General features: G+C 40.6%; 1 protein-coding gene across 5 annotated transcripts in view; it reads left to right on the forward strand.

Annotated features, from left to right (window-relative positions):
- The window catches only part of ttc6 (tetratricopeptide repeat domain 6), a 136,935-nt gene that overhangs the window by 73,795 nt on the left and 36,015 nt on the right, over positions 1-27,125 (forward strand). For 4 of the 5 annotated variants that reach the window (XM_062968299.1, XM_062968298.1, XM_062968297.1 and 1 more), the window contains exons 17-25: positions 1,859-1,988; positions 3,919-4,094; positions 7,310-7,446; positions 10,047-10,216; positions 12,857-12,977; positions 13,892-14,042; positions 16,959-17,041; positions 19,215-19,291; positions 21,771-21,931. In XM_062968299.1, the coding sequence (XP_062824369.1) occupies positions 1,859-1,988; positions 3,919-4,094; positions 7,310-7,446; positions 10,047-10,216; positions 12,857-12,977; positions 13,892-14,042; positions 16,959-17,041; positions 19,215-19,291; positions 21,771-21,931 (1,206 nt within the window). The remainder of the gene's footprint in view (positions 1-1,858; positions 1,989-3,918; positions 4,095-7,309; positions 7,447-10,046; positions 10,217-12,856; positions 12,978-13,891; positions 14,043-16,958; positions 17,042-19,214; positions 19,292-21,770; positions 21,932-27,125) is intronic. The other variant, XM_062968300.1, reaches the window with a different exon arrangement.

The raw sequence follows: 27,125 nt of genomic DNA on the forward strand, positions 1-27,125 counted from the left end.
TTCATCGCTATGATACTTCACCTTGTTGATGGGAAGCTTCCCACCGGAGTGGAAATCATCTATCGGACAGATGGCAAGCTATTTAACCTCAGCAGACTGAGAGCCAAAACCAAGGTCACCACAACATCTGTTATAGAACTCCAATATGCTGATGACAACGTAGTCTGTGCGCGTTCAGAAGAAGACCTACAAGCCACTCTAAACACCTTCGCAGAAGCATACGAGAAGCTCGGCCTCTCACTGAACATCGAGAAAACCAAAGTGCTCTTCCAACAGGCACCAGCTAATCCCTCTGCAAAGCCAGGAATACAGCTTAACGGTGCAACATTAGAAAATGTTGACCATTTCCGCTACCTTGGTAGCCACCTCTCCACAAAAGTCAACATCGACACTGAAATACAACACCGCCTGAGCTCTGCGAGTGCAGCATTTTTCCGTATGAAGCAGAGAGTGTTCGATGACCGGGACATCCGTAGAGAGACCAAGGTGCTTGTTTATAAAGCCATTGTCCTCCCAACCCTGCTCTATGCCTGCGAAACGTGGACTGTGTACAGACGTCACACCAAACTCCTGGAGCGTTTCCATCAGCGTTGTCTCAGGAAAATCCTGCAAATCTCTTGGGAAGACAGGCGGACAAATGTCAGCGTGCTTGAGGAAGCAAAGACCACCAGCATTGAAGCGATGCTCTTACGCCATCAACTCCGTTGGACTGGCCACGTTGTCCGAATGCCCGATCACCGTCTCCCAAAGCAGCTCCTCTACTCTGAACTCAAGAATGGGAAACGGAATGTTGGAGGGCAGGAAAAGAGATTTAAAGATGGGCTCAAAGCCAACCTTAAAAACTGTGGCATAGACACTGAGAACTGGGAAGCCCTGGCCCTTGAGCGCTCTAATTGGAGGTCAGCTGTGACCAGCAGTGCTGCGGAGTTTGAAGAGGCACGAACGGAGGGCTTAAGGGAGAAACGTGCCAAGAGGAAGGAGCGTCAAGCTAACCCCGACCGGGACCGCCTTCCACCTGGAAACCGATGTCCTCACTGCGGGAGAATATGCGGGTCAAGAATCGGTCTCTTCAGTCACCTAAGAACACACGCCCAAGATACCAAGGTTGGAAGACCATCGTCCTCGAACGTCGAGGGATCGCCTAAGGGGGGTCAGTCGTATCCTTCTAGGGAGGGAATTCTACAATTGAGCTGCCATGGTGCAAAGCACTCTGGTTGTCAACTGTATCTGATGGCAGAGGCACCTAGAAAAGGGCATTTGTGGATGATCTCAGTGCACGGACAGATTGATAAGGGGAGTCAGTATTTTATGTTCATAGGTCCCAAAACAAATGAGAGCATTAGTATTAAAAAAAATCTGAAAGATATGTGTCATTAGTGATTTTGTCTGCTAAATAGTTAAAAAAGGTAAAGGTAAAAGTTTCCCCTGATGTTAGGTCCAGTCATGTCTGACTCTGGGGGTTGGTGCTCATCTCCATTTCTAAGCCGAAGAACCGGTGTTGTCCGTAGACACCTCCAAGGTCATGTGGCCGGCATGACTGCATGGAGCGCCGTTAGGAGCGCTAAATCATTAGGATTACATATATCCAAATTTTATGATGGGGCTACAAAGAATTTTGCTGTACATAGAAATACTTTAAAGAAGATTAACTTATTCAACATAACCATATATTGTTTCACTGAATTATTTTAAACAGCTGTGCAGTTGATTTGGTAGAGTTGGAATTTGAGTTTAGATTAAGCTAGTCATTTATAAGTGTAATAATGCATCTTCTAACAAAAAGCCTAAGGTAACTCTGTCTCACTAGAATGTACAACTAAACATCATGCTTTTTTTTGTTGTTTCATTGCTTTTTCAGGCAATAAATTTAGAACCAGCATTGATTGATGCTTATTGGCACAGGCATTTAATTTTTCTTTACCAAAACAAAACACTTCCAGCATTGGAGGATCTAAATTTTATAATTAAGTACAATAAAACCCATGCAGGTAAGTATAGTTGAAGAGCTGTTATATAAAAATTGATCCTCAGACTTGTACATTCTCTGTATCAAGATAGTGTGACATACAGAAGACTCAATTTTTAAAAAAGGTCTTGTCCTATGGTAGTTCCATTAAACATGCATAAAATGTATTGACCATGATTTAGATCGCTAGCATACCATGATATCCGTTTATTGGGAAGTACACATACAGACATTTTTGTTTATATGCGTGTGCGCCTCCAAATTGCCTGTTGACATGGTGACTGGATTTTTTTTCCGTTTTGAGGAAGGAATACTCGAAGATGGTTTTCTATTGCGTTCATCTGAAATATAGCCATTGACATCTGATATTCCTTGGTGGTTCATCATTAGACCTAACCCCATTTAGTTTTTAAGATCAGACAGGATTTTGTGCCTTCATAGTATGAGGACGTAGGAGCCCCCGGTGGCGCAGTGGGTTAAACCACTGAGCTGCTGAACTTGCTGACTGAAAGGTTGGTGGTTCGAATCCGGGAAGCGGAGTAAGCTCCTGCTGTCAGCTCCAGCTTCTGCCAACTTAGCAATTCGAAAACATGCAAATGTGAGTAGATCAGTAGGGAAGGTAACAGCACTCCATCCCATCATGCCGGCCACATGACCTTGGAGGTGTCTACGGAGAACACCGGCTCTTCGGCTTAGAAATTGAGATGAGCACCAACCCCCAGAGTTGGACACGACTAGACTTAATGTCAGGGGGAAAACTTTACCGTTTACCTTACTTAGTATTAGGCCATACAATTTAACAGAGTTGAAACTTTTTTTAACTAATAAAAGGCACATTATTGATAAGTTTCTCCAGACTGGACAAACACCTTGAGATTAATTTGAGTAGGAGCTATATGCACTGAGTTTTTTTTAGTGATGTTCTTCCTGTCCTGTTATCCCTCCCTCCCTGAAATTCTATTACTAGCCATAATGGCTTATATCCATTTCAAGAGGATATCCCAATATAGGCTGGAGTAAAAACAATTGGAGTATATGCATCCAATGTCTCACTTTCTTCTGCTTTATATTTGTGAAAGCCTTGTAAATGACATTTTTAATGGAGGTATAACCATTGTGATTGAGGTTTTCAGCTATTCCCTTGTTTTATTTCTGGTTACCAGATTTAATCCCTCATCCCAACTTCTTTTTAGAATTGTAATATTTAAGTGGTATAGCTTTATATTGGTTTAGCAGCATGAGTTTACAAAAAACCCCACCATTACTATAATGAAATAAATAGAAAAAAATAGTCATCAGATTTATTTCTTTTCTCCTTTCTTTTAGACTTTTAGTGCACAAGCAGTATGATCTTATACTACCTTAGGACCACTGTTATACAAAAAACTTGAAATAGAAAACAGAAATAATATGCAATTCTGGGAATGTTGATACTGGGCAAAGAGTGTACTCAGTAGAGCTAAGGAGTTTGTGGAAGAGGTGGTAGGGGTGGAGGGAAAACTATATGCATGTCACTGCTTAATGACACAGTAAGTGAAAGAAAAGAATAGTGTACAGATGGGGTAGTGCAAAAATCTGGTATAACCAGCAACAGACAAATGCTGAAACCCCAGCATATGTAGGATATAATTGGGTATGGGAATATTAAAAAGCCCACAATGCTTAGAGCCCCGAAACAAAATGCCACAACATTCACTTGAACAATTAGACAGTCAGGAGGAGCCCTAGGAGGTTTTGGACATATCAACTGGAAAGTTGAAATATTGATGAGGAAATTATTTAAAATTCTCAATTTCTAATGAGGATTGATGGTTGATGTGTTTGCACATTTGCCTCTCAGGTTTGCTTTAAAAATAAAATTAAAGGTTTCTTTAGAAAAAAATGCATATTTAGAAGCCAGTATGGATCAAGGGAATGTTTAAAGTTGTGTTTTGTTTAATTTTCATATATAGATGCATATCTCTCAAGAGCAGATATATACAAAAAGCAAGGAGATAATTCCTTAGCAATTATTAACTACACTCTTGCTGCAAAAAGCAGACCTACAGATGATGAAATATATTACAAGCGGGGTGAAGCCCATGAAGACGAAGGAGACCTACAATTGGCAATAGATGATTATACCAAAGTAAGTCTTACCGAGTAATTTTTTTTTTCATTCACTCCTTCCCATGTCTACTCCTGGCTGGAGCCTCTTAAAGGGCATTTCACTTGAGAAAAGTTAGTGTGCCATTTCTGTATCTCAAAAAATGCCTAGTCTGGCCCTGATTAAAAAAAAAATCAGAGGAAGCATACACCCATTTTAAATAGGGTTACTTGAGGTAATTTAGTAGTAATTTCTGAAGTGGTGCCATACCCCAACAGAATGAAAGCCAAGCATTTTTCCTTCTGTCCTTTAGAATAAATGTGAATATCCAACCTTAATTCTCCTTGTTCTCTAGCAGGCTTAGAACTAAGATATAGTTCACAATGCTTCAGTTGAGTACAGGGTGCAATCTTTTAATCCCCTCTCAGCATTGTCCGTGCGCCCCAACTACACACATATACATATACTCAATACCCAAATTGTGTGTGGCCTTAATGTCAATCCTCCACACATTAGCAATTCTGTTCAGGATTTCTGGATGGGATACTTATTTGTGGTTTCTGAAAGGGTGATCTAAATTCTTCTGATGTCCCACCAACTCAAATTGGGATTTCTCTTTGGTCACTATGTTGTAGTTGTGATCCTGGTTGCTTTGGCATTATTACTTATCTTGGATCAAAAAACCTTTTTAAAAATTAGAAATGGTTCTTCATGACATCTAGGTGTATATTCCTGTAGGTTTCTTTGGGGAGCTATTGCAGCCCCCAAGATTGTCTGGAAATTGTCCAATCAGATGACATCAGGTCTAACCCCCTACTCAATGCAGAGACTCCAGCTATAGATAGCCAGCCTCTTTTTGAAGATATTCCGGAAAAAAGGCCTTTAGGCATTTGGCAAACAGGTATATAAAATGGGTGACATAGTACATCTTGTTATTTCAGCTTTAATAAGTCAAAGTGTATGTAATACTGACAGAATGCAGCAGAATAAAAATAGGATTTTTTTTCTTAGATTACAGTACAAGCAGTTCCTGAGTTACAAACATCCTACTTAGTAATGACTCATAGTTAAGAACAAAGTGAAACAATAGGAAGTGCGACAAATCAACCCCTAGGAAGGGAAATTCACTCCTGGAAGACTTATCATTGGGGGGGGGGGAGGGTCTGCACCAAAGCTTTATCACCAAACTATTTATTTATTTATTTATTTATTACATGCATTTATACCCCGCCCTTCTCCCCGAGGAGACTCAGAGCGGCTTACATTCTGCCACGAGGGCCAGCAACAAATATACTATAAAACAAAACAATTAAAACATGATAAAACATGATAAAAACATGATAAAAAGTATACAAAAATTAAAACGCTGCAAGGCAGCGATATTGCACCATCCTAAGTCATTCACTACTGCTACAATTACAGATTTGTGACCCAATTACATCAGCCAATGAGCTTATTCGCTGAATGCCTGGGCGCAGAGCCAAGTTTTTAATTTTCTTCTAAATCCCAGGAGGGATGGGGTTTGCCGGATATCGCTGGGGAGGGAGTTCCATAGCCGAGGAGCCACCACCGAGAAGGCCCTGTCCCTCGTCCCCACCAGCCGCGCCTGCGATGCAGGTGGGATCGAGAGCAGGGCCTCCCCGGAAGATCTTAAGGTTCTTAACGGGCTCATAGGAGGAGATACGTTCGGATAGATAGGCAGGACCAGAACCGTTTCGGCAGAACTCCAGGCATTCTTGGTAGATGCTGATATTCTAGATCCGGCACAGTCTGGCTTCAGGCCGGGGCATGGTACCGAGACAGTCTTGGTCACCTTAGTCGATGGTCTTCGCCGGGAACTGGACAAGGGGAGTGTGTCCTTGCTGGTTCTGCTGGACCTCTCAGCGGCCTTCGATACCGTTGACCACGGTATCCTTCTGGGACGACTCGCCGGGTTGGGCATTGGAGGCACTGTTCTGCAGTGGCTCCAGTCCTTCCTGGAGGGACGATCCCAGATGGTGTCACTGGGGGACACCTGCTCGGCTCCACAGCCATTGTCCTGTGGGGTCCCGCAGGGGTCGATATTGTCCCCCATGTTGTTTAACATCTACATGAAGCCGCTGGGAGAGATCATCCGGAGTTTCGGGGTAAGATGTCATCTCTACGCAGATGATGTCCAGCTCTGTCACTCCTTTCCACCTGTCACTAAGGAGGCTGTCCAGGTTCTGAACCGGTGTCTGGCCGCTGTGTCGGACTGGATGGGGGCCAATAAATTGAAATTGAATCCAGACAATACAGAGGTCCTCCTGGTTAGTCGCAAGGCTGAACAGGGAATAGGGTTACAGCCTGTGTTGGATGGGGGTCGCACTCCCCCTAAAGACGCAAGTTCGCAGTCTGGGGGTGATCCTGGACTCATCGCTGAGCCTGGAGCCTCAGGTTTCAGCGGTGGCCAGGAGAGCCTTCGCACAACTCCACTTCGTGCGCCAGCTGCGCCCATTCCTTGGGAGGTCTGACTTGGCCATGGTGGTCCACACTCTGGTCACATCCCGGCTGGATTACTGCAACGCACTCTATGTGGGGCTGCCTTTGAAGACAGCCCGGAAGCTCCAGCTGGTGCAGCGGGTGGCAGCCAGGTTAATAACGGGAGCGGCTTACAGGGAGCGTACAACCCCCCTGCTAAGCCAGCTCCACTGGCTGCCGATATGCTACCGAGCCCAATTCAAAGTGCTGGTTTTGACCTACAAAGCCCTAAATCATGTTTCCACAGCAAGCCAAATGTTTCAAAATCCAATTGCCACAGGGACAGAGAGTGAAGTGAACTCTTCTAAACAGGAGCACAGACAGCAAAACAAATATTACAGGGATATTAACCCCTCCCTTTGCTATCCAAAGTTTAAAAACATATCCGTTTGGCTGGAGTTACACTTAAGAAATTTACCTGTTCTGACTTACAAACAAACTCAACTTAAGAATAAGCCTACAGACCCTATCTTGTTTGTAACTTGGGTTTGTCTGTACTGTGCGCTATATTCAAATCAAATATTATAATTCAAAATTTGCAAATTTACTAGAAGTAAGCATTATTATGCCGATGGGATGAATTTCCAGGAAAAATGTAAACATATAGGATTGCAGCCTTTGCTCTTTCAGTTAAATAATGAATGTATTATAATGTATGGATTGTCCATAGACTCATTTGTGATATGCTTTAAGCCCAAATAATGTGGTAAGCCTAATATAATAAGAATTGTGGAAATGTATGTTTTATTTCAATGTAGTGTCTTTACTATAATCCGAAAAGAACAGATGCACTTATGAAGCATGGAATATATTATTTCAACAAATCTGCTTGGAATGCAGCTGTTAATGATTTTACAACTGTGATTGAAGAAGATCCAAACCATGCTGAGGCAAGGTAAGCACAAGCACATGCATCTTATGGACTGGAGCAATTGTAGTTGTTTCAGCAAGGAAACAAAGTTAACTTCTAGTAATGCAGTTAGGGGTATAATGTATAGAAAGAATTGTTGAGTTGAGTTTATGTCCTACATAGTATATAAGAATGAGTAAAGGTATCAGTGTTTGTATTTATTTCTGTGTATAGGTCTATAAAAGAAGGAGATATAATGTCTCTGCATTTCCCGTTTCTTTGTTCTCCATATGGATATGGAGAGGACCTGGGAATGAGACAAAAAGCTCTATCTTCAGTTAACTGTCCACAGCGGTGATGGGTTGTGTTTGTGTTTTGTAATTTCTACTGTTTGTTTATGTCTCCTCCTACTTCGTTAGCAAGTGGATATAAATACTAGGGTTGTCCATATGTTCGTAAAAATTCTCCTACCGTAATTATTTCGTATTGTTCCCGTTTTTTGACACGAGTATTGAAACGTTTTCCCTGGGCGCAACTGGCAATGTAATACGATCCATCGTTGGCCCATTCTGTAATTGTGTATTATTTTTGTTTTGTTTTGTTTCTGCAACCTAACATGAACGGGAGCCTAGCGCAGCCTAACATGGCTCCCGCTCCCTGCCAAGCAGAGTCTTCCACGATGGCTAAAAAAGGTGGGGGCTAGCGTCCTCCGCGTGCACGTGTAGAATCGCTATAAAAATCGCCTCCGCACGGAGCCAAGCGATTCTGGGTTGGGATACCGAGGAGAGAGGGTGGTTCGCGTGCGCCGTGAAGCTGAGAGGGCAAAGTGACTGGGGGTAGACAGTTGTTGCTGCTTAGATATTGTGTTGGGGGGAAATTGGCTTGGGGCTTGGGGCAGAATCCTTGCTGTGGATGTTGGGAATTTTTTTTTCCAAAGGAGTCTGCGTCCCTCCCTGCTAGTGCTGAGCTTTGGGTTGGTTCCTTCTCCTGAGGTAGACCTTTTGCCTTTTTATTTTTCCTTTTTTGGAATAAAGCAATCACCCCATAAGCCTTGCTTTCCAAGCCTTAAAAGGAGGGAGCTTGAAAATTATAGTTTTCTAAGCACGTCTGCTTCCCTGTAAGCGCTGAGCTCCTGAGGGAGAACTTTAGCCTTTCCTTTTTTACTTTTTCTGGAATAAAGCAATCACCCCATAAGCCTTGCTTTCCAAGCCTTAAAAGGAGGGAGCTTGAAAATTATAGTTTTCTAAGCACGTCTGCGTCCCTGTAAGCGCTGAGCTTCCCTCACGCTTCGTTTATAATCCCAAGCCCCCGGGCTGAGTGTTATTGCATCAATTACAAAGACACACATTGTTTTCAAACCTAAAGGGTACATTGGAAGAAATAGTTTCCAAAGGACGTGGGGCACCCGCCAAGGCATTGCTTCCCTCACGCTCCATTTCTATTCCCAAGCCTTGGGCTGAGTTTTATTTCTGCAATCACAAAGTCAGACATTGATTTGATTCAATAGAGGGTCCACAGCAATTTATAGTTTCCAAAGGACGTTGCCAATCCTGTCAAGGCATTGCTTGGCATGTGCTGCATTTCTAATCCAAAGTCCTCAGCCAGAGTTTCATTTTTGCAATCACAAGGTCAGCCAGTGGCACCATTGATCAAAAGGTTCAAAGGCAATTTATAGTTTCCAAAGGACGTTGCCAATCCTGTCAAGGCATTGCTTGGCGTGTGCTGCATTTCTAATCCAAAGTCTACACAAGTAGAAGAGGGACTTTTACAGTGATAAGAACCCAATTGAACAGGAAATAAGACTTTCAAACCAGGAACAGGTTTCTTCAAATATTGAAAAATAGTGTATTATAAAAAGTTATGAAAATTTGCCAAAAATAATAGGAGACAGGAAACATTCTGCAATTTGTTGAGCAAAGAGTGTGGAATGTGTTCTCCCACTGTACCAAATTTGATGAGAATAGCTCAAGAAATGAGGGCGGGAGACCCCCAGAAAAGTACCCCCCCCCCCCGGTTTCCTGTTTTTTGGCGATTGCGCATGCGCGTCCGCCATTTTAGAAACATTACGAATTTTCGGAAACATCCGAAAATTTTGGGTGAAACATTTAGAAATAATTTCTACATCGAAGAGCCGGCACCCCCTACTTTAGAAACGAGAATTGAAACATTTTTTCCATCGATCGGAAAAGCCTAATAAATACAGTGTGAAAGGGAAATACAATGGGCAAAGGATATACTGAGTGCAATTTTGGAAACAGTTTAAGAATTCTGGATTGTATCCAGTGGTGAAATTTTGCTAATTAACAGAACACCTGCTCATGAAAGGTGCCTTTGTCTAGTATTCAAACATGCGTGTGTATATCTGGATGGCATACACATGTGATATGGCTGCCACATTTCTGGGCATATTTAGACCTTTGAAAGTGGTTTTTAGATGCTCTGGGGATGCTAAGGATAGGAGGGAGGGGCCAGTTAATTTCTATGAAGTTTTACAGAGTATCACAACAGATATAGTGCTGGAAATTAATGGTTTTAGAACTGGCTGCCTATTGTTGTCTTCCAGTTAGAGTTAAAATTTATCTAAGTGACTATTGCTTACTCTCCCATCAGTATTGTGCTTTAATTCTGTACTTAAATCTTTCTAGAACCTATCGTGGAAGAGCATATCTGAAACTAGAGAAATATGAAAAGGCAGCTGAAGACTTGTGTGCTGCAATTCACTTGAATCCTTGTAATTGGATTGCCTACTACTACAGAGGTTGCATTTTGCGAAAGCTGCATCCAAAACAAGCCTTACAAGACTTCAGTGTTTCCGGTATTTCTCCCATAATTTTCATGTGTAGGCTAAACTGCATTTAAAGTTCTTGCAATTTAAACAATTTTTAACAAGAGATTAACTTTCATATATGGATGTTATGAATTCATAGTTCATGTGTTTGTAAGCTCTTCAACATTTTAAAGTAAAAATGAGTATTTTAAAGTAAGTATGATTAGTTTCTATTTAGCAGCCTCTGACTACTATAGTTTTAACATTCAATTAAGGTTCCACATACCAGTATTTCAGTGTTTCCTGACATTTCTATTGCTTGTTCCTCATTTTTCATTATATGAACTTGCTCTTTTCTTTCTTCCTAAATTTGAGAGTTTTTAAGAACTAGTTCTCCATTATCAAACATTTGTCCCCCTTTAAAGATTTTTAATATTGAATTTGTAAATAAAGAGATACCTCACTTTATTTCAGATGATATTAAGAGAGTTATGACCTTGTACAAGCACTAATTCTTCCTTGTGTGTTCTGTGTGGTCCTATACTGTGTGTTTTCTGTTCCTATTCAACAAAACTCTATAGCTACGCTAAAGTTCTGCAGGACATTCACCACTTTCATGCTCAGTTCTTTTCCATCCATCACAATAGTTGCTTCAGGGAACTTTAAAGGAAAAAAATCACAATAGATAAGCGTAATGGACAGAGGAGATGCTGTGGTGGGGAGAGGGTGTTGAGAAAAGAGGGAGGAATTGAAAAACAACTTGGTAGTTGGAAGACACTTAGGAAAGACTTAGATAAGCAAGGGAAAAGCAAGGAAGGTGAAAAAGTGAGTTAGTTTGAGAAAAGGTTTAGATTGCTTACTTAGTCTAGGAACTCTCCAAATGCTACTGTGCTGCAGATCCCAGCAGTCTTGATAGCATAGCTGATGGTAAGGAATGCTGAGTGCTGCAGTTCTGTAATATCCGAAGGCTTTTTGATTCCCATCCCAATATACAAAGTGTCAGTTTTTGACAACTGAGAGGAAGATGAATGATGGGACTAAGAGGAAGATGAAAGATGAGAGTAAATAAAAGTTTATTTAAAGATGCAGTTGTCACCTAGGGATTCAAACAAGTGAACCTTCTGACTTTATGCTATAAAGATGACTTTTAATATTTTTTCTTGTTTGCGTTTGGCCTCTGCCTGATTTGATTCTGTTAGGGATCCCAGTGACACACCAAGAGAGACAGACCTGTAATGTGCCGATTTTGTGATATCTCACTTCCTTTGAAAATAACCTTGGAAGTCAATTAGAGGGGAAGAGATAAAGTAGCTGGCAGAGAAGGGGCACGGGTTTGAACAAATCTTCTGCATGTAGCCCACTTAGGTATTTTAGAATTACTGCCCTATTCCAGGGTTTTTTTTTCTTATTAGATAAAAACTGCTTGAGATATATGGGTGTCATAGAATCCCTTCAGTATTTTTTTTGAAGATGATTGATTTATGAACATTATTTAAGCCCCACATTTTCCCTAAAACCAGAATTCCAATTCAATATAGTTAAAATATATAAAAGAGCAACATTAAAATGAAAACGATCTATGACATTATACAATTTTAGAAATTAAAAACAATAAAAGGCACATTCAGAATAATACAACAGCCTCTTAAAATCATTTCTTTAAAACATTCATCTTCCAAAGGCTATCAGAATAAAAGATTTTTCTTACTGCTGAAAGCACAAGTAGTGCACCTACACTGCAGAATTAATGCAGTTTGGCACCACTTCAACTGCCACGGTTCAGTGCTACAGAATCATGGGAGTTGCAGTTTTACAAGGTCTTTAGCCTTCTCTGCCAAACCTGCTTATGTCTCCCCTAACTATAACTCCCAGATTCCACAGAATAAAGTCATAGCCGTTAAAGTGGTGTCAAACTGCATTAATTTGACAGTGTAGATGCACCAAGAGATATCATTCTAGCTTCTCTAGGAGGGAATTTCCAGAGCCTAGAGCTAACCAGCAAGAAGACCTTATCTAGCACCCTTATTAGCCATGTCTATGAAATTTATGGGACTGAAGAGAAGACCTTGTCCTGAGGAGTTCAAGACTTCACGGAGATATGTCAGATAGCCTGGACCTAAAATATATAGGGCTTCATAGGTTAGTGGAGCTTCTATAGCAAAGGTTGTATAATAGCTCTATCCAGCCCCAGTTAAAAACTCAACCAGTAGCTCTTTGTTCCAACTGAGTTCCTAAGCCATCTCCATAGCACAGTGGTTCCCAACCTGGGGTCCCCAGATGTTTCAGCTCCCAGAAATCCTAACAACTGGTAAACTGGCTGGGATTTCTGGGAGTTGTAGGCCAAAAAGATGTGGAGACCTCCGGTTGAGAACCACTGCCATAGTTTCCATAATCCAAATGGGTTGTAATAAAGATATGTGCCAAAAATGGCCACATCAGCATTTCCAGTAACAGGTGAAGTTGAAGTCATTGCGTTTTGTACTCACTTGCAAAAGTACTTATGGTCAGCACAAAAAGCTGGGCTTCCAAGCTCAAACCTCAGTTCAAAAGTACACCCAGACTGCGAGGCTGTGTCTTCAGAGGAATGTAATCCCATTCTGTATAGGTCTGTTGTTCTGGGAGGAGATATGTTGTGTGCTGTAAATATAAACAGTTTCATACCTGAATTCCCCCCCCCCCCCCCCCCAGTTCTTCTCAATTACAGCTATGACAATCTTGGTGCGCTCCTTCACCGTGGAATCTTATATGCAGAGCTGAAAGAATGGGCATTGGCAATATGCGATTTTGAAAGTGCGTTAGAATTGGACAGGTACACTTTGTTTATTTGCGGTCTTGTTTGCTTAATTTCTTGTAATTTCATTTTTCAGAAGGTGGAAAATTTGTTGCCAGTGCTCTTATGGTACAGCTCTGTGGCATCATGCAGTCCTTCTGTCTTCACTGTTGCTGGTGGTGCCTGTTAAGTGACACTTTTGTGGTCAAATGGAAAGTACTAAGCATGCAGGGGGCAGTGGGAAAAGGAATAATAAATTCTACAACAGGGATCTCATTTTCTCTTGGTTAATTTTTAAGGCATAATCTGAGTACCGTTTGAAATTATCTGATTCATTTATGTCAACTGACTTTGATAAAATGTCTATGCAATGGAATTCTTTCAGATTTCTTACATTACAGTAGTCCATCTCTTGGTCCAGTTAACATATAGGTAGCTTCATTGCCAAGCAGTGATGGAATTTGGAACATTTGTTCTATTTTTGATACGAATGGTCTGTCTGTCATTCAGGTATCTATCATTAAGAAAGTTTTTTAAAAACTTGTATGTACCCATATTTCAATGCAGTGAATACTAATGGAAGAGGGAGTAGGCTTACTTTCTTCTGCTCTGGAGACTTGGACTAGGAGCAATGGGTTCAAATTACAGGAAAGGATATTCCACCAGAACATTAGGAAGAACCTCCTGACTGTAAGAGCTGTTCAACAGTAAAACTCTCTGCATCAGACTGTGGTGGAAGCTCCTTTCTTGGAGGTCTTTGAACAGAGACTGAATGGCTATGGGATGAATGGGACTGAATGGGATGCTTTGATTGTGCTTTTTCTGCATGGCAGGGGGTTCAACTGGATAGCCCATGTGGTCCCTTTCGCTTCTGTGATTCTATGATTCTTCTTTGTTATTCTACACACAAGACAAACATATTGCATGATAATAAAATTTTGTTTGTGTTTTAGGACTCTAACAGCAGCATATATAAACATTGGAGTGATTATGATGTTGCATCTGGATCATTTTTTTGAATCTATTCGACAGTTCACTCATGCCATTAAGCTCGATCCCTTAGATATTAGACCTTACTTGTGCAGAGCTCAAGCATATCAGAAGGTACCTATTTTTCCATATTCTACTTTAGAATTTTGTACAAAGCCTTTCATATCTTAACTAGTATATTTGATGTGTGACTCAGTGAGTGATATTAATTTAAATAATTTAATTATTTGTCTACACTGTTGTCCAACTGTTTCCCTTCTGACAAAGTAGCCAACGGACAGGCAATTAAGCTGAAACGGTATAGGTCTTATATGTTGCTAGCATCCTTCCCTGCTCTATTCTCATTTTTAAAAAGACAACTGCATTTTGCGACCAGTGCATATTCAAGTTGGGTATAATGTCTTCAGTGTAGCCGAATTCTAAGAAGATATTTTTTAAAAATGGCTATTTATTAATTTGCTGTTATAGTTTATAAGTAGAGATTGAACTTTCAAAAGTAAACTGAAGATGAAAACTGTTACATGAGCTATATTATTGTCTTTTCTCAATTGGGTTCTAAAACTCATCTTTTAATTTTTTTTCTTTTTTGCATATCCTACATTTGTCTGTATTATAGTCACAGTGCATCACACAATTGGGCCTTGTACCTATGCAGACCCCATTTGGAACGTTTTAGAACTGATTAGCTTATATGGAAACCCTGCTATTCCTTCCTGTTGTGCATACTTCAGGATGCCAAAGTTATTCCACAGTTCTTTTTCATCCACTATTCAGGCAACTCTTCCCAGATAATTCTTCCAGTATTACAGTTTGTTGAATAGCTACTTTATATTCTCACTTTCTTTCTGACCTTTTGTTTTTTTTTAAATCTTTTTATCTGATGTGTCTTTTAAAAAATCTTCTTTCATTTCATCCAGCTTTTCTGTGGTCCTTATCTTTATGCTCTCACAGCTCACAATAGCACTGTTTGAACATTTTGTTTTGGTGGATTTACATCTCCTCGATTGCAAGACTGCCTTATGGTTGAAATGCCTTCCTTTATCTCATGTTCCATAGAGATAAGATGGAGTTAAGACCTAATGTCATCTTCCTCATGAGAGTAGTGCCAGATCTCCATTTACAATATATTTGTTTACCAACATTTTTCCTACTCCTCCTTCACAGCTGAAAAGGGCATTTCACTCCCTTTATGTATGGGGAGCCTATAGGACTAAATGATGTCCCCAAGTTAGGTTCTGTAGGTTTGTTCTTAAGATGAATTTGTTTGTAAGATCTAACTCCAGCCAAATATCTATATATATAAATGAGTGATAGCATCACGGCGACTCACAAAACAACAAAATTACAGGCCCCCCCAACCTCGAAATTTGACAACACAACCCATCATCCACGCCTCTAGGTTGATACAACAAAAAGAAAAGAAAAATAAAGTCCTAATTAGAGGGAGAGCAATAATTTTTTTTATCCAATTGCTGCCAATTTAGAGGGCTAATCTCTGCCCACTTCGTCTCCTAGCAACCAAGGGACAGCCAGGGTTCAGTTAGGGGACAGGCAGACTTAGGCCTCACTTAGGCTTCTTCCACAGATTATCTAATTTGCACTGGATTATATGGCAGTGTAGACTCAAGGCCCTTCCACAGAGCTATATAACCCCTTTAGAATCTTATATTATCTGCTTTAAACTGGATTATCTTGACTCCACACTACCATATAATCCACTTCAGTGTGCATTTTATACAGCTGTGAAGAAGGGGCCTCATATAATCCAGTTCTAAGCAGATAATATAAGATTATCAAAATACAGTAGAGTCTCACTTATCCAACATAAACAGGCTGGCAGGATAAGTGAATATGTTGGATAATAAGAAGGGATTCAGGAAAAGCCGATTAAACATCAAATTAGGTAATCGTTATACAAATTAAGCACCAAAACATCATATTGTACAACAAATTTGACAGAAAAAGTAGTTCCATGCGCAGTAATGCTATGTAGTAATTACAGTAGAGTCTCAGTTATCCAAGACTCGCTTTTCCAACGTTCTGGATTATCCAACGCATTTTTGTAGTCAATGTTTTCAATATATCATGATATTTTGGTGCTAAATACAGTACAGTAGAGTCTCACTTATTCAACATAAACGGGCCGGCAGAATGTTGGATAAGCGAATATGTTGGAATAAGGAGGCATTAAGGAAAAGCCTATTAAACATCAAATTAGGTTATAATTTTACAAATGAAGCACCAAAACATCATGTTAGACAACAAATTTGCCAGAAAAATACAGTAAATACAGTAATTACTACATAGCATTACTGCGTATTGAACTACTTTTTGAACTACTACGTTTCCCCATGATAGCTGTAAAGATTCCCCTGTAAAGGCTTCAGATAATCTTCATATTTGTTTCTTTATTACAGAATACAGAATACACAAAAAGGCCACTTCTATGTGATCTCAGAAATTTTCAAACTTTATTGTGCAAGCTATAAAGTTGATCTATTAGTCAGCTAAGCAACCTGTGCTGGTTTAGTTAAGTGTCAATTGCCTAGCAGGCATATCTTTTCCTCATTTGTGCAGACAGCCACATTGTTTACTCGTTTATCTTTTTTACCCTTCCTAACTGGATTGCCGATCATGGGCAGATGGAGCTTTTGTCAAGATGCAACTGTCTTTCATATCAGTTTCACCTACCCCATCACTATTTGCTTACCTATAACTGAGGTTCTTAGAGTGATTTTCTGTACATTTACATAACCCCTCCAGCTACGTATTTTTGCACATTCATCTCTAATTGCATGTTAGACTATAGGGTTGGTGCATAGCTACTCAACTCTAGAATTTTGCTAGATATCATAGCAGCCAATGGGAAACATGGTGGCTCTTGTTTTTATACAAGCCATGCTTTACGTATTGATTGATTGTTTAAAATGTGTAAGCAAGTTGAATAATAGTACTATGCTGTGGTAATGTACTGCATGCCAATTTCCAAAAATTAGAAATCATGAATGCCTATCTTTTTGAAAATAACAGATTCATGACTTAAAGTATGCAGTTAGAGATATAAACAGAGCAATTCATCTCTACCCCAACTCAGCCCACTTATGCTTAATAAGGTAAGATACTGAGCAGTTTATTCCTCCAGGATCTTTTTTCATGTTGTTTTGTTCTCTTTTTTCCCTCTGTTTTAAAAAACACCAGAAAAAGAAAAGCAGTCAGTTGCACTCCTAACTCACCAGAATATCAGAGGGCGAGTTAAGGCCCCTTCTACACTGCCATATAAAATCCAGATTATCTGCTTTGAACTAAATTGAGTGTTGTCTCATATAAGACAATTCAAAGCAGATAATGTGGATTATCTGATTTGATAATCTGGATTATATAGCAGTGTAGAAGAGGCGTGACTCAACACTTGAACATCTGAAGTTGTGCTGAATTTCAGCTTTTCAGTCTAGTGATGTTAGAAATTACTTAGCCTCAGTCCTGGCCTAAATTTATGCTGTGTCTCTGAGCTGGAGGAGGTTTGAATATGCAGATCTCCTTGTCTATCATTTCATCCTATCTCTGAGTGATTTCTTTCACATTCACTTTATGGGAACTGATATAGTATACTATTGCTATTTTTGTAGCTTGCTGGGTTGTATAATATCTTTTAAATTTATTAGTGTTTTAAGTGTAATTGGGTCAATTTTATTGTTATTAATTTATACTTTTCTGTATTTTGTTGTATTTGTATACTGTTGCACTATTGAGTGCTTTCTGTGAGTCCCTTCGGTGAGATGGTGGCGGAATTTCCGTTATCTGACACTCCATATTATCCGAGGTGCCGCTGGGGGGCTTGGCAAGGAGGGAAGGACTTTGGCACCCCATGCATGGAGGAGCATGGAGGAGCCCCTCCAGGGGGTGCAGAGGGGACAGCCTAACCGGAGAGGAGCCCTTTGAGGAACTTTTTAAACAGGCCGCGGGAAGGTGCCTCGAAGGAGGGAGGCAGGCTTCGAAGGAAGTTTTAATGGAAGGATTGTTTTGGAAGGAACCCTGTGATCCCAGCCATGAAAGCCTTTGACAACACCGTTTTAATGCAAGTTTTCTTATCCTTGTTTGCTCACCTTTGAGGAGCTCGGAGGCTCCCACCATCTGCTCCGAGGTGGCAGGCGGGGAGGGGGGGGGGGCTCAATGCGGAAGAGGGCCCAGAGCTGCGAGGAGGTATGGGAAGAAGCCACTGCTGCCGCACTCATGGCTGCCTCTGCTGCTGCCTCTGCCTCCCCCTCCGCCACCTCCTCCTCCTTCGCATCTTCCTGGGAGAGCCATGATTGTGGCGATGGCAGCGGCGGCGGCAGATTACTCCCATGCCTTCTTGCAGCTCCAGGCCTTCTTCCGCATGGAGCCCGCCTCGCTGCCTGCCACCTCAGAGCAGCTGGTGGGAGCCTCAGAGCTCCTCAAAGGTGAGCAAACAAGGATAAGAAAAGTTGTATTAAAACGGTGTTGTTGAAGGCTTTCATGGCTGGAATCACAGGGTTCCTTCCAAAACAACCCTTCCATTAAAACTTCCTTCAGAGCCTGCCTCCCTTCCTCGAGGCACCTTCCCGCATTTCAAAAGTTCCTCAAAGGGCTCCTTTCCAGTTTGGCTGTCCCCTCTGCACTCCCTGGAGGGGCTCCTCCATGCTCCTCCATGCATGGGGTGCCAAAGTCCTTCCCTCCTTGCCAAGCCTCTGGCTTGGATAATAGGGCCTCCCTATTATCCAAAAGTTTTAGTTATCCGACATTGGGCCTGCCCCTTTATGTCAAATAACTGGAACTCTACTGTATTATTATTATTATTATTATTATTATTGCATCTACACTGCAGAGTTAGTGCATTTTGACACTACTTTAACTGCCATGGCACAAGGCCTACCACCAGCATATTTTTGAGTTAGAATTGTTCCATAAATCAGGAAATATTGGATGTGGTGGACGATCTGTTGCTTCACTGTGTCATGAGAATGCTATGTTGATACATGTTAAGATAATGATGGTTTTGTATTTGTGGTCTCTATGAGATAGAATGGATTTCGTAAATACAGAAAGCCTGTCACGGAGCCTTCTAGATCTGATCAATTTCTCTGAGAACCTTAACCCCACCATCCATTAAAACAATTGTTTTTTTTTTCCTGAACATACAAAGAACCAGCAGCCAAAGGCTCAAGGACTGATATCAATCAAGGGACCACAGCTTTGAATAGTGTTACATTAAAGGACAATTCACACAAATTCCAAGCAATCTATGTTTTTTAAAATATTTTATTGCAGAGGACAATATTTACTGGAGATGAAGAAGTTTGAACTTGCAAGTTTCTGCATACATCAAGTAGCAGAAATGGATAAAGGTAGAATGTCTTTCTGTTTGGTTGTATGTGCTCTACAGTATACTATATAAAAGGTCCACGTTTCAAAGAAGTACTTGAAGAATTCCCAGTAGTTTTTTTAAAAACCTTTTTTCTATGGAAAGGATATCTTTTGTCATTATTCATATTTCTATCACAGTTGTGTTCAATCACAATTTCGTTCTGGAAGTCCCATCAAGTTCAAAATTGGGTTGACCATGGCATAATCTTTCTTTGATGAAATGCAAGCCAAAACGTCACTCAGCCATGTTGTTCTTTGGCTCCTGGTATACAGTCACATATTAAGGAAACTGTTTTAATACAAAGAAGATATTAGACGGTTCAGGTCCAGGCTATTTGGCTGACCGCCTCCCCTTGTACGAACCTGCCCAGGCCCTGAGATCTTCAGGAGCGGCTCTTCTCTCAGTCCCAACTCCATCTCAAGCTCAGATGGTAGGAACGAGAGAGAGGGCCTTCTCGGTAGCTGCCCCTTGACTCTGGGACTTCTTGCCCAGGGAAGCCGGAACGGGCCCTTCCTGGCTGTCCTTCCAGCTGTAAGCTAAAACCTTTTTAATTCAGGCAAACTTTTAAAAAAGAAGGTTTTTAAGATCAAGTCAGGAGGTGCTAAGGTTTTTAGCTTTAAATATGTTTTTATGGATTTTAACTGAATTTTTAATACCATCGATATTTAATTCTGTTTGAATATTTGTATATTTGTAGATTTTAAATTGTAAGCTGATGCTTTTATGTTAAGCCACTTTGAATCTCCTGCAGGAGAGATAAAGCGGGGTATAAATAAATATAATAATAATAATAGTAAGTATTAAGTGCTGTATCTGATGACCATATTCTTCAATTTTTATCTCCTTATCCTGTGCATATTTCATTTAAAGTAAAAATCACTCATTCATCGGATTTTATTTACAATGTTTGATTCACGTGTTATCAATACTAAATACAATGGGCTGGGTGCAAGGCCATGTATCCCTGCCATGGACTTGCATCCAGCCCATGAAATACTATGAGGTAATTCTTAATATATGACAATCAGTGATTTTCTACTGTCTTTTATAGTGAATCATGATAACAGTTAAACAAATTCATGTGTATCCTGTCCAGTGCAGATATAGTTTCATAATTTTAGTAGAAGGACCAGTGTACAGTTGCATCCTGCCATAATTATGTATCAGTGACATTTCTCCAGATATTGGATATTTGCCCTATAACTCCTGCCATTACCAGCCACTTGCCAGTACTAAGCTGAAGTAGGCCTTGTTGAGGGCAGTTTTCAAAAAGGAAAAAGCATTTTTAAAATAGTAAACCAGCAACAACAGTAGCTGTTCAGCAGATCAGAAGCTTCCAGTGCTGGCAGTAGTGCCCTACCCTCCTCTCCTTTCGGACGAGCCTGAAGACTTGGCTCTTCCAGGAGGCTTTTGGTGACTGATCTCTGTATGATCGACCTGTTGTCCATTACAGTGAATGCCTTCCCCAGTATTATAATGGCATTTTATAGCTATCATAGCTGAGTAACCTCCTTCCCTTGATGACATGATATATTTGCACTTTTAGCACTTTGGCCTAGATTCTTTGAACCTAATCCATGATTTTAACATTTTATCTTGTATGAGGTTTTTATGACTTGCTTTTATTGTCTGATTATTGGTTTTATTGGTTTTATTGTTTTGTTTTTATTGTTCTGCTCGGGCTTGGCCCCGTGTAAGCCGCCCCAAGTCCCTTCGGGGAGATGGGGCGGGGTATAAGAATAAAATTGTTATTATATTATTATAGTACGACTGAGCTTAAGCAATTCAGAAGTGGAGTCAAGCTTATAAAGTTATAAAAAAAACTTTATCAAAAAACTACTTAACTAGATAAAAAAGTTAACAGGGCCTAGCTATCAAACTAACTAACTGACAGCAGACATGCTTACAGGAGAAGAACAAAATGAAGGACTCAGGGGTTTGTCATGTGCTCAGATAAAAGGCGTATCCCTGAGAAGTATCAGTCTAACCAGCAAGGTGATAGGAGGAGAGAATAGAGTGAAAGACAGACACAGAGGCCAATGGGGAAAGGTTTTTTCCCTGCCAACCAAGGCCCCTTCTACACTGCCATTTGAAATCCAGAATTATCTACTTCGAGCTGGACTATATCTCAGTGCAGACTTATATAATCCAGTTCAAAGTCGATAATCTGGATATCCAGCCAGTCCTTGATGAGGACTACAATCTTGTGCCAGGTTTTGGTAGAGTTCCAACAGGCCTATGGTCTGACTTTATATTAGAAAACTTCCTATTTTTTATCTAATATAAAGGCCATTGATAAAGTTGTTTAGTATTTTGACTTTTTATATTAAGATTGGAAAATCTTAAAATTGCATGTTTATGACTACTTATTTTAGAGTTTTGTTCAATTTATATTTATTCTGAAATGCATAGTAATAAATACTTTGGTCATGAACGATTTCTCTTTAAATCCCTTACAGGATTCTTTGAATGTTCTCTTGTTCAAGAAGCACTTGTTCAGTCATTTTGTCAGAATCATAACAAGGCTATTGAATGTGCTCAAGCTGCTGCCAAAAAGCAGCCTGAACCTCCCATGTTTGTTCTACTCGGAAAAATCCAAATGAAAGCCAAAAAACACAAGGTTAAACATTCTTTCCATCTGTGTAAATTTGAAGGGGATTTTTTTTTTGCTTTCAAACTGTAGAATATAAGAATTGCACTGTGTGAGTTGTGGGATATTTCTGATTCCAAAGAAATTTCTGTGTATTTAGGCAGAGGTTTTTTCTACACTGCCATATAAAATCTAGATTATCTGCTTTGAACTGGATTACATGGCAGTGTAGACTCATATAATCCACCTGTACTTGCTGAATGTATTTTTGTTATATCATTACTTGTTTTGAGAGATATCCTGTTTGAATCTTTTCTGCATTTTATTATTTTATTATAATGTTATAGCATTTCAGTGCCAACATCCTATTTTAACGAAATATTGCTTTCAAGAAATGCTGAATGGTAATAAAGGTACTCCATTGTATTGGCCTTTTATGGGTACAGGCATTCTATTAGCCTACCTCCAAGAGAAAGGGATGCTTAACTGAATATGTACCAAAGAGCCCCTGTCTGCACATTCCCATGATCACAAACTGAAGCATTGTGTTGTCAAAGGCTTTCATGTATGTTGTATGTTTTCCGGGCTGTATGGCCATGTTCTAGAAGTATTCTCTCCTGACGTTTCGCCCACATCTATGACAGTCATCATCAGAGGTTGTGAGGTATGAAGAAACTAAGCAAGGGAAGGTTCATATATATCTGTGGAAAGTCCAGGGTGAGAGAAGAACTCTTTGTCAGTTGGAGGCCAGTGTGAATGTTGCAGTTAATCACCTCAATTAGCATTGAATAGTTTCATCTCCTGGCTTCCTGCCTGGGGGCATCCTTTGTTTAGAGTTGTTAGCTGCCCTTGGTTCCCATGTCTTTATTTACTGTTCTGATTTTTGAGTTTTTTAATACTGGTAGCCAGATTTTGTTCATTTTCATGGTTTCTTCCTTTCTGTTGAAGTTGTCCACATGCTTTTGAATTTCAATGGCTTCTCTGTGTTGTCTGACATGATAGTTGTTGGAGCATTGTTTATTGATCATAGAAACATAGAGTTGGAAGAGAACACAAATCACACTTTTTCAGCTTCAAAGGAAGGCAAAGGTCACCATAAATCAGAAATGTCTTGAAGGCATCCAACAACAACAACCAGCCAATCTGATAAATAATTATTAATTAACTCAAGTGCTTGGATCGTTACCTTGACGTGGTGCTGGGGCTTGATTGCCTCGATGAACCCATGAGCTATACCGTGCAGGGCCACCCAAGATGGGAAGGTCATGACACAGAGGTCAGACCAAGCACGATCCCTGGGGAAGGTAATGGCAACCCACTCCAGTATTCTTGCCATGAAAACTATATGGATCAGTACAACCAGAGAAATGTCAGTATACCATCGGAAGATAGGACCCACAGGTCAGAAGATGGTCAAAATGCTACTGGGGAGGAGCAGAGGACTAGTCGAAGTAGGCCTAGATGTGATGACGCAATTAGCTCAAAGATGAAAGGAAGGCTAACGGCCGATGGTGCTGGAGTTGAAGGACAAATCCGATGTTCTAGAGATCAACACACTATAGGAACCTCAAATGTAAGATCTATGAGCCAGGGCAAACTGGATATGGTTATTGGTGAGAGGTCAAGATTAAAGATAGACATTCTGGGAGTCAGTGAACTGAAATGGACTGGAATGGGCCACTTCACAAAAGATGACCACCAGATCTACTACTGCGGACAAGAGGAACACCGAAGAAATGGAGTAGCCTTCATAGTTAATAATAAAGTTGTGAAGGTAGTGATTGGATACAACCCAAAAAATGATAGAATGATCTCAATTCGAGTTAAAGGCAAGCCATTTAACATCACAGTGATCCAAACATACGCCCCAACCACAGCTGCTGAAGAAGCAGAATTAGATAAGTTCTACGAGGATCTGCAGCACTTAGTGGATAACACACCAAAAAGAGACATTATTCTCATTACAGGAGATTGGAATGGTAAGGTGTGCAGTCAAATGATAACCGGGATCACAGGCAAGCATGGTCTGGGACGACAAAATGAAGCAAGACGTAGGCTGATAGAATTTTGCCAGGAAAACTCAATGTGCATAACAAACACTCTCTTCCAACAACCTAAAAGACAGCTTTACACATGGACTTCACCAGATGGTCAACACCGAAATCAGATTGACTATATCCTTTGCAGCCAAAGGTGGCGGACATCCACCTTTGGATGGAGCTGACTGTAGTTCAGATCATGAACTTCTTATTACAAAATTTAGAATCAGACTAAAGAGAATGGGGAAAATACACAGAACAATTAAATATGATCTCACAAATATGAATATGCAGTGGAGGTGAAGGAATAGATTTCAGGGACTAGATTTAATAAATAGAGTCCCAGAAGAACTATGGACAGAAGTCCACAACATTGTTAAGGAGGCAGCAACAAAGTACGTCCCAAAGAAAAAGAAAACCAAGAAGGCAAGATGGTATTCTGTTGAGACACTGGAAGTAGCCCAAGAAAGAAGGAAGGTGAAAGGAAACAGTGATAGGGAGAGATACTCCCAATTAAATGCACAATTCCAGAGGTTAGCCAGGAGAGACAAGGAACTATTTTTCAACAAGCAGTGTATGGAAGTGGAAGAAGACAATAGGATAGGAAGGACAAGAGATCTCTTCCAGAAAATCAGAAACATCGGAGACGTATTTCAGGCAAAAATGGGCATGGACCTAACAGAAGCTGAAGAGATCAAGAATAGGTGGCGAGAATATACAGAAGATCTGTATAGGAAGGATAATAATATAGAGCAGGGGTCCCCAAACTAAGGTCCGGGGGCCAGATGCGGCCCTCCAAGGTCATTTACCTGGCCCCCACCCTCATTTATAATATAATATTTTATATCAGTTTTAATAAGATAATACATTATATATACATATGATATTGATAATATTATCATGTTATACAATGTAATACTAATAATAATACCATATAATAATATTAATTGCATGTTATATATTACATATAATATTACAGTATGGTGGTATAGTTCAATATAGTAATATATAATGCTAATATTGTGCTATGCTAATAATATAATATATTGTATGTACATACAGCTACTCTGAGTTCCCTTCGGGGTGAGAAGGGTGGGATATAAATGTAGTAAATCAATGTAGTAAATGAATAAATAAATAATTTTAGACTTAGGCTCACCCACTTGACTTGAAGGCACACAACAACAACAACAACAACAACAACAATCCTAATTAACTTGACTATCTCATTGGCCTGATAGGTTTATGTTGGTTAAAATTGTTTTCATTTTTAAATATTTTATTGTTCTTTCATTGTTGTTGTTGTTTTGCACTACAAATGTGCAGACATGTGCAGTGTGCATAGGGATTTGTTCGTATTTCTTTTTCAAATGATAATTCGGCCCCTCCACAGTCTGAAGGATTGTGGACCGGCCCCCTGCTTAAAAAGTTTGAGGACCCCTAATATAGAGGATAGCTTTGACGGTGTGGTGAGTGAATTAGAACCAGACATCCTGAGGAGTGAGGTTGAATGGGCCTTAAGAAGCATTGCTAACAACAAGGCAGCAGGAGACGATGGGATCCCAGCTGAACTGTTTAAAATCTTGGAAGGTGATGCTGTCAAGGTGATGCATGCCAAATGCCAGCAAATATGGAAAACACAAGATTGGCCATCAGATTGGAAAAAATCAATTTATATCCCCATACCAAAAAAGGGAAACACTAAAGAATGCTCAGACTTCCGTGCAGTGGCACTTATTTCCCATGCCAGTAAGGTATGCTCAAGATCCTGCAAGGCAGACTCTAGCAATACATGGAGCGAGAGTTGCCAGATGTCCAAGCTGGGTTCAGAAAAGGCAGAGGAATGAGAGACCAAATTGCCAGTATCCACTGGATAATGGAGGAAGCGAGGGAGTTTCAGAAAAACATCTACTTCTGCTTTATTGACTATTCTAAAGCTTCGACTGTGTGGATCATAATTAACTATGGCATGTTCTTGGTGGTATGGGGATACCAAGTCACCTTATCTGTCTCCTGAGAAATCTGTATAAAGACCAAGTAGCCACAGTAAGAACAGATCACGGAACAACAGACTGGTTCAAGATTGGGAAAGGAATGCGGCAGGGTTGCATACTTTCACCCTCCCTATTCAACTTGTACGCAGAACATATCATGTGACATGCGGGGCTTGAGGAATCCAAGGCCGGAGTTAAAATTGCTGGAAGAAACATTAACAACCTTAGGTATGCAGATGATACCACTCTGATGGCCGAAAGCGAGGAGGAGCTGAGGAGCCTTATCACCAAGGTGAAAGAAGAAAGTGCAAAAGCTGGGTTGCAGTTAAATGTCAAGAAAACCAAGATGATGGCAACCAGACTGATTGATAACTGGCAAATAGAGGGAGAAAACATGGAGGCAGTGACAGACTTGATATTTCTAGGCGCGAAGATGACTGCAGATGCAGACTGCAGCCAGGAAATCAGAAGACGTTTACTTCTTGGGAGGAGAGCAATGGCCAACCTTGACAAAATAGTGAAGAGCAGAGACATCACACTGGCAACGAAGGTCCGCATAGTCAAAGCAATGGTATTCCCCATAGTAACCTATGGATGCGAGAGCTGGACCATAAGGAAGGCTGAGCGAAGGAAGATAGACGCTTTTGAACTCTGGTGCTGGAGGAAAATCCTGAGAGTGCCTTGGACCGCAAGAAGATCCAACCAGTCCATCCTCCAGGAAATAATGCCCGGCTGCTCACTGGAGGGAAGGATATTAGAGGCAAAGCTGTAGTATTTTGGCCACATCATGAGGACACAGGAAAGCTTGGAAAAGATCACGATGCTGGGGAAAATGGAAGGAAAAAGGAAGAGAGGCCGACCAAGAGCAAGATGGATGGACGGTATCCTTGAAGTGACTGGGTTGACCATGAAGGAACTGGGGGCGGTGACGGCTGACAGGGAACTCTGGCGCGGACTGGTCCATGAGGTCACAAAGAGTCTGAGACGACTAAACGACTGAGCAGCAGCAGCTCATTCTCATATATGTATAGATAAGGATTTGAAGGAGTTAAGGGCTATTTCTGAAATCTAGGAAGGACTTTTGGGTGTCTGGGAGGGACATCTTAAGGTCTGTTTCCCAGGCAGTCTTTCACACAAATAAACTATAATTTTAAGTGCCTTGATTTCATGTTAATAGGAGCAGTTGATCAT

Source organism: Anolis carolinensis, chromosome 1, assembly GCF_035594765.1.
Source record: "Anolis carolinensis isolate JA03-04 chromosome 1, rAnoCar3.1.pri, whole genome shotgun sequence".
Lineage (NCBI taxonomy): Eukaryota > Metazoa > Chordata > Lepidosauria > Squamata > Dactyloidae > Anolis > Anolis carolinensis.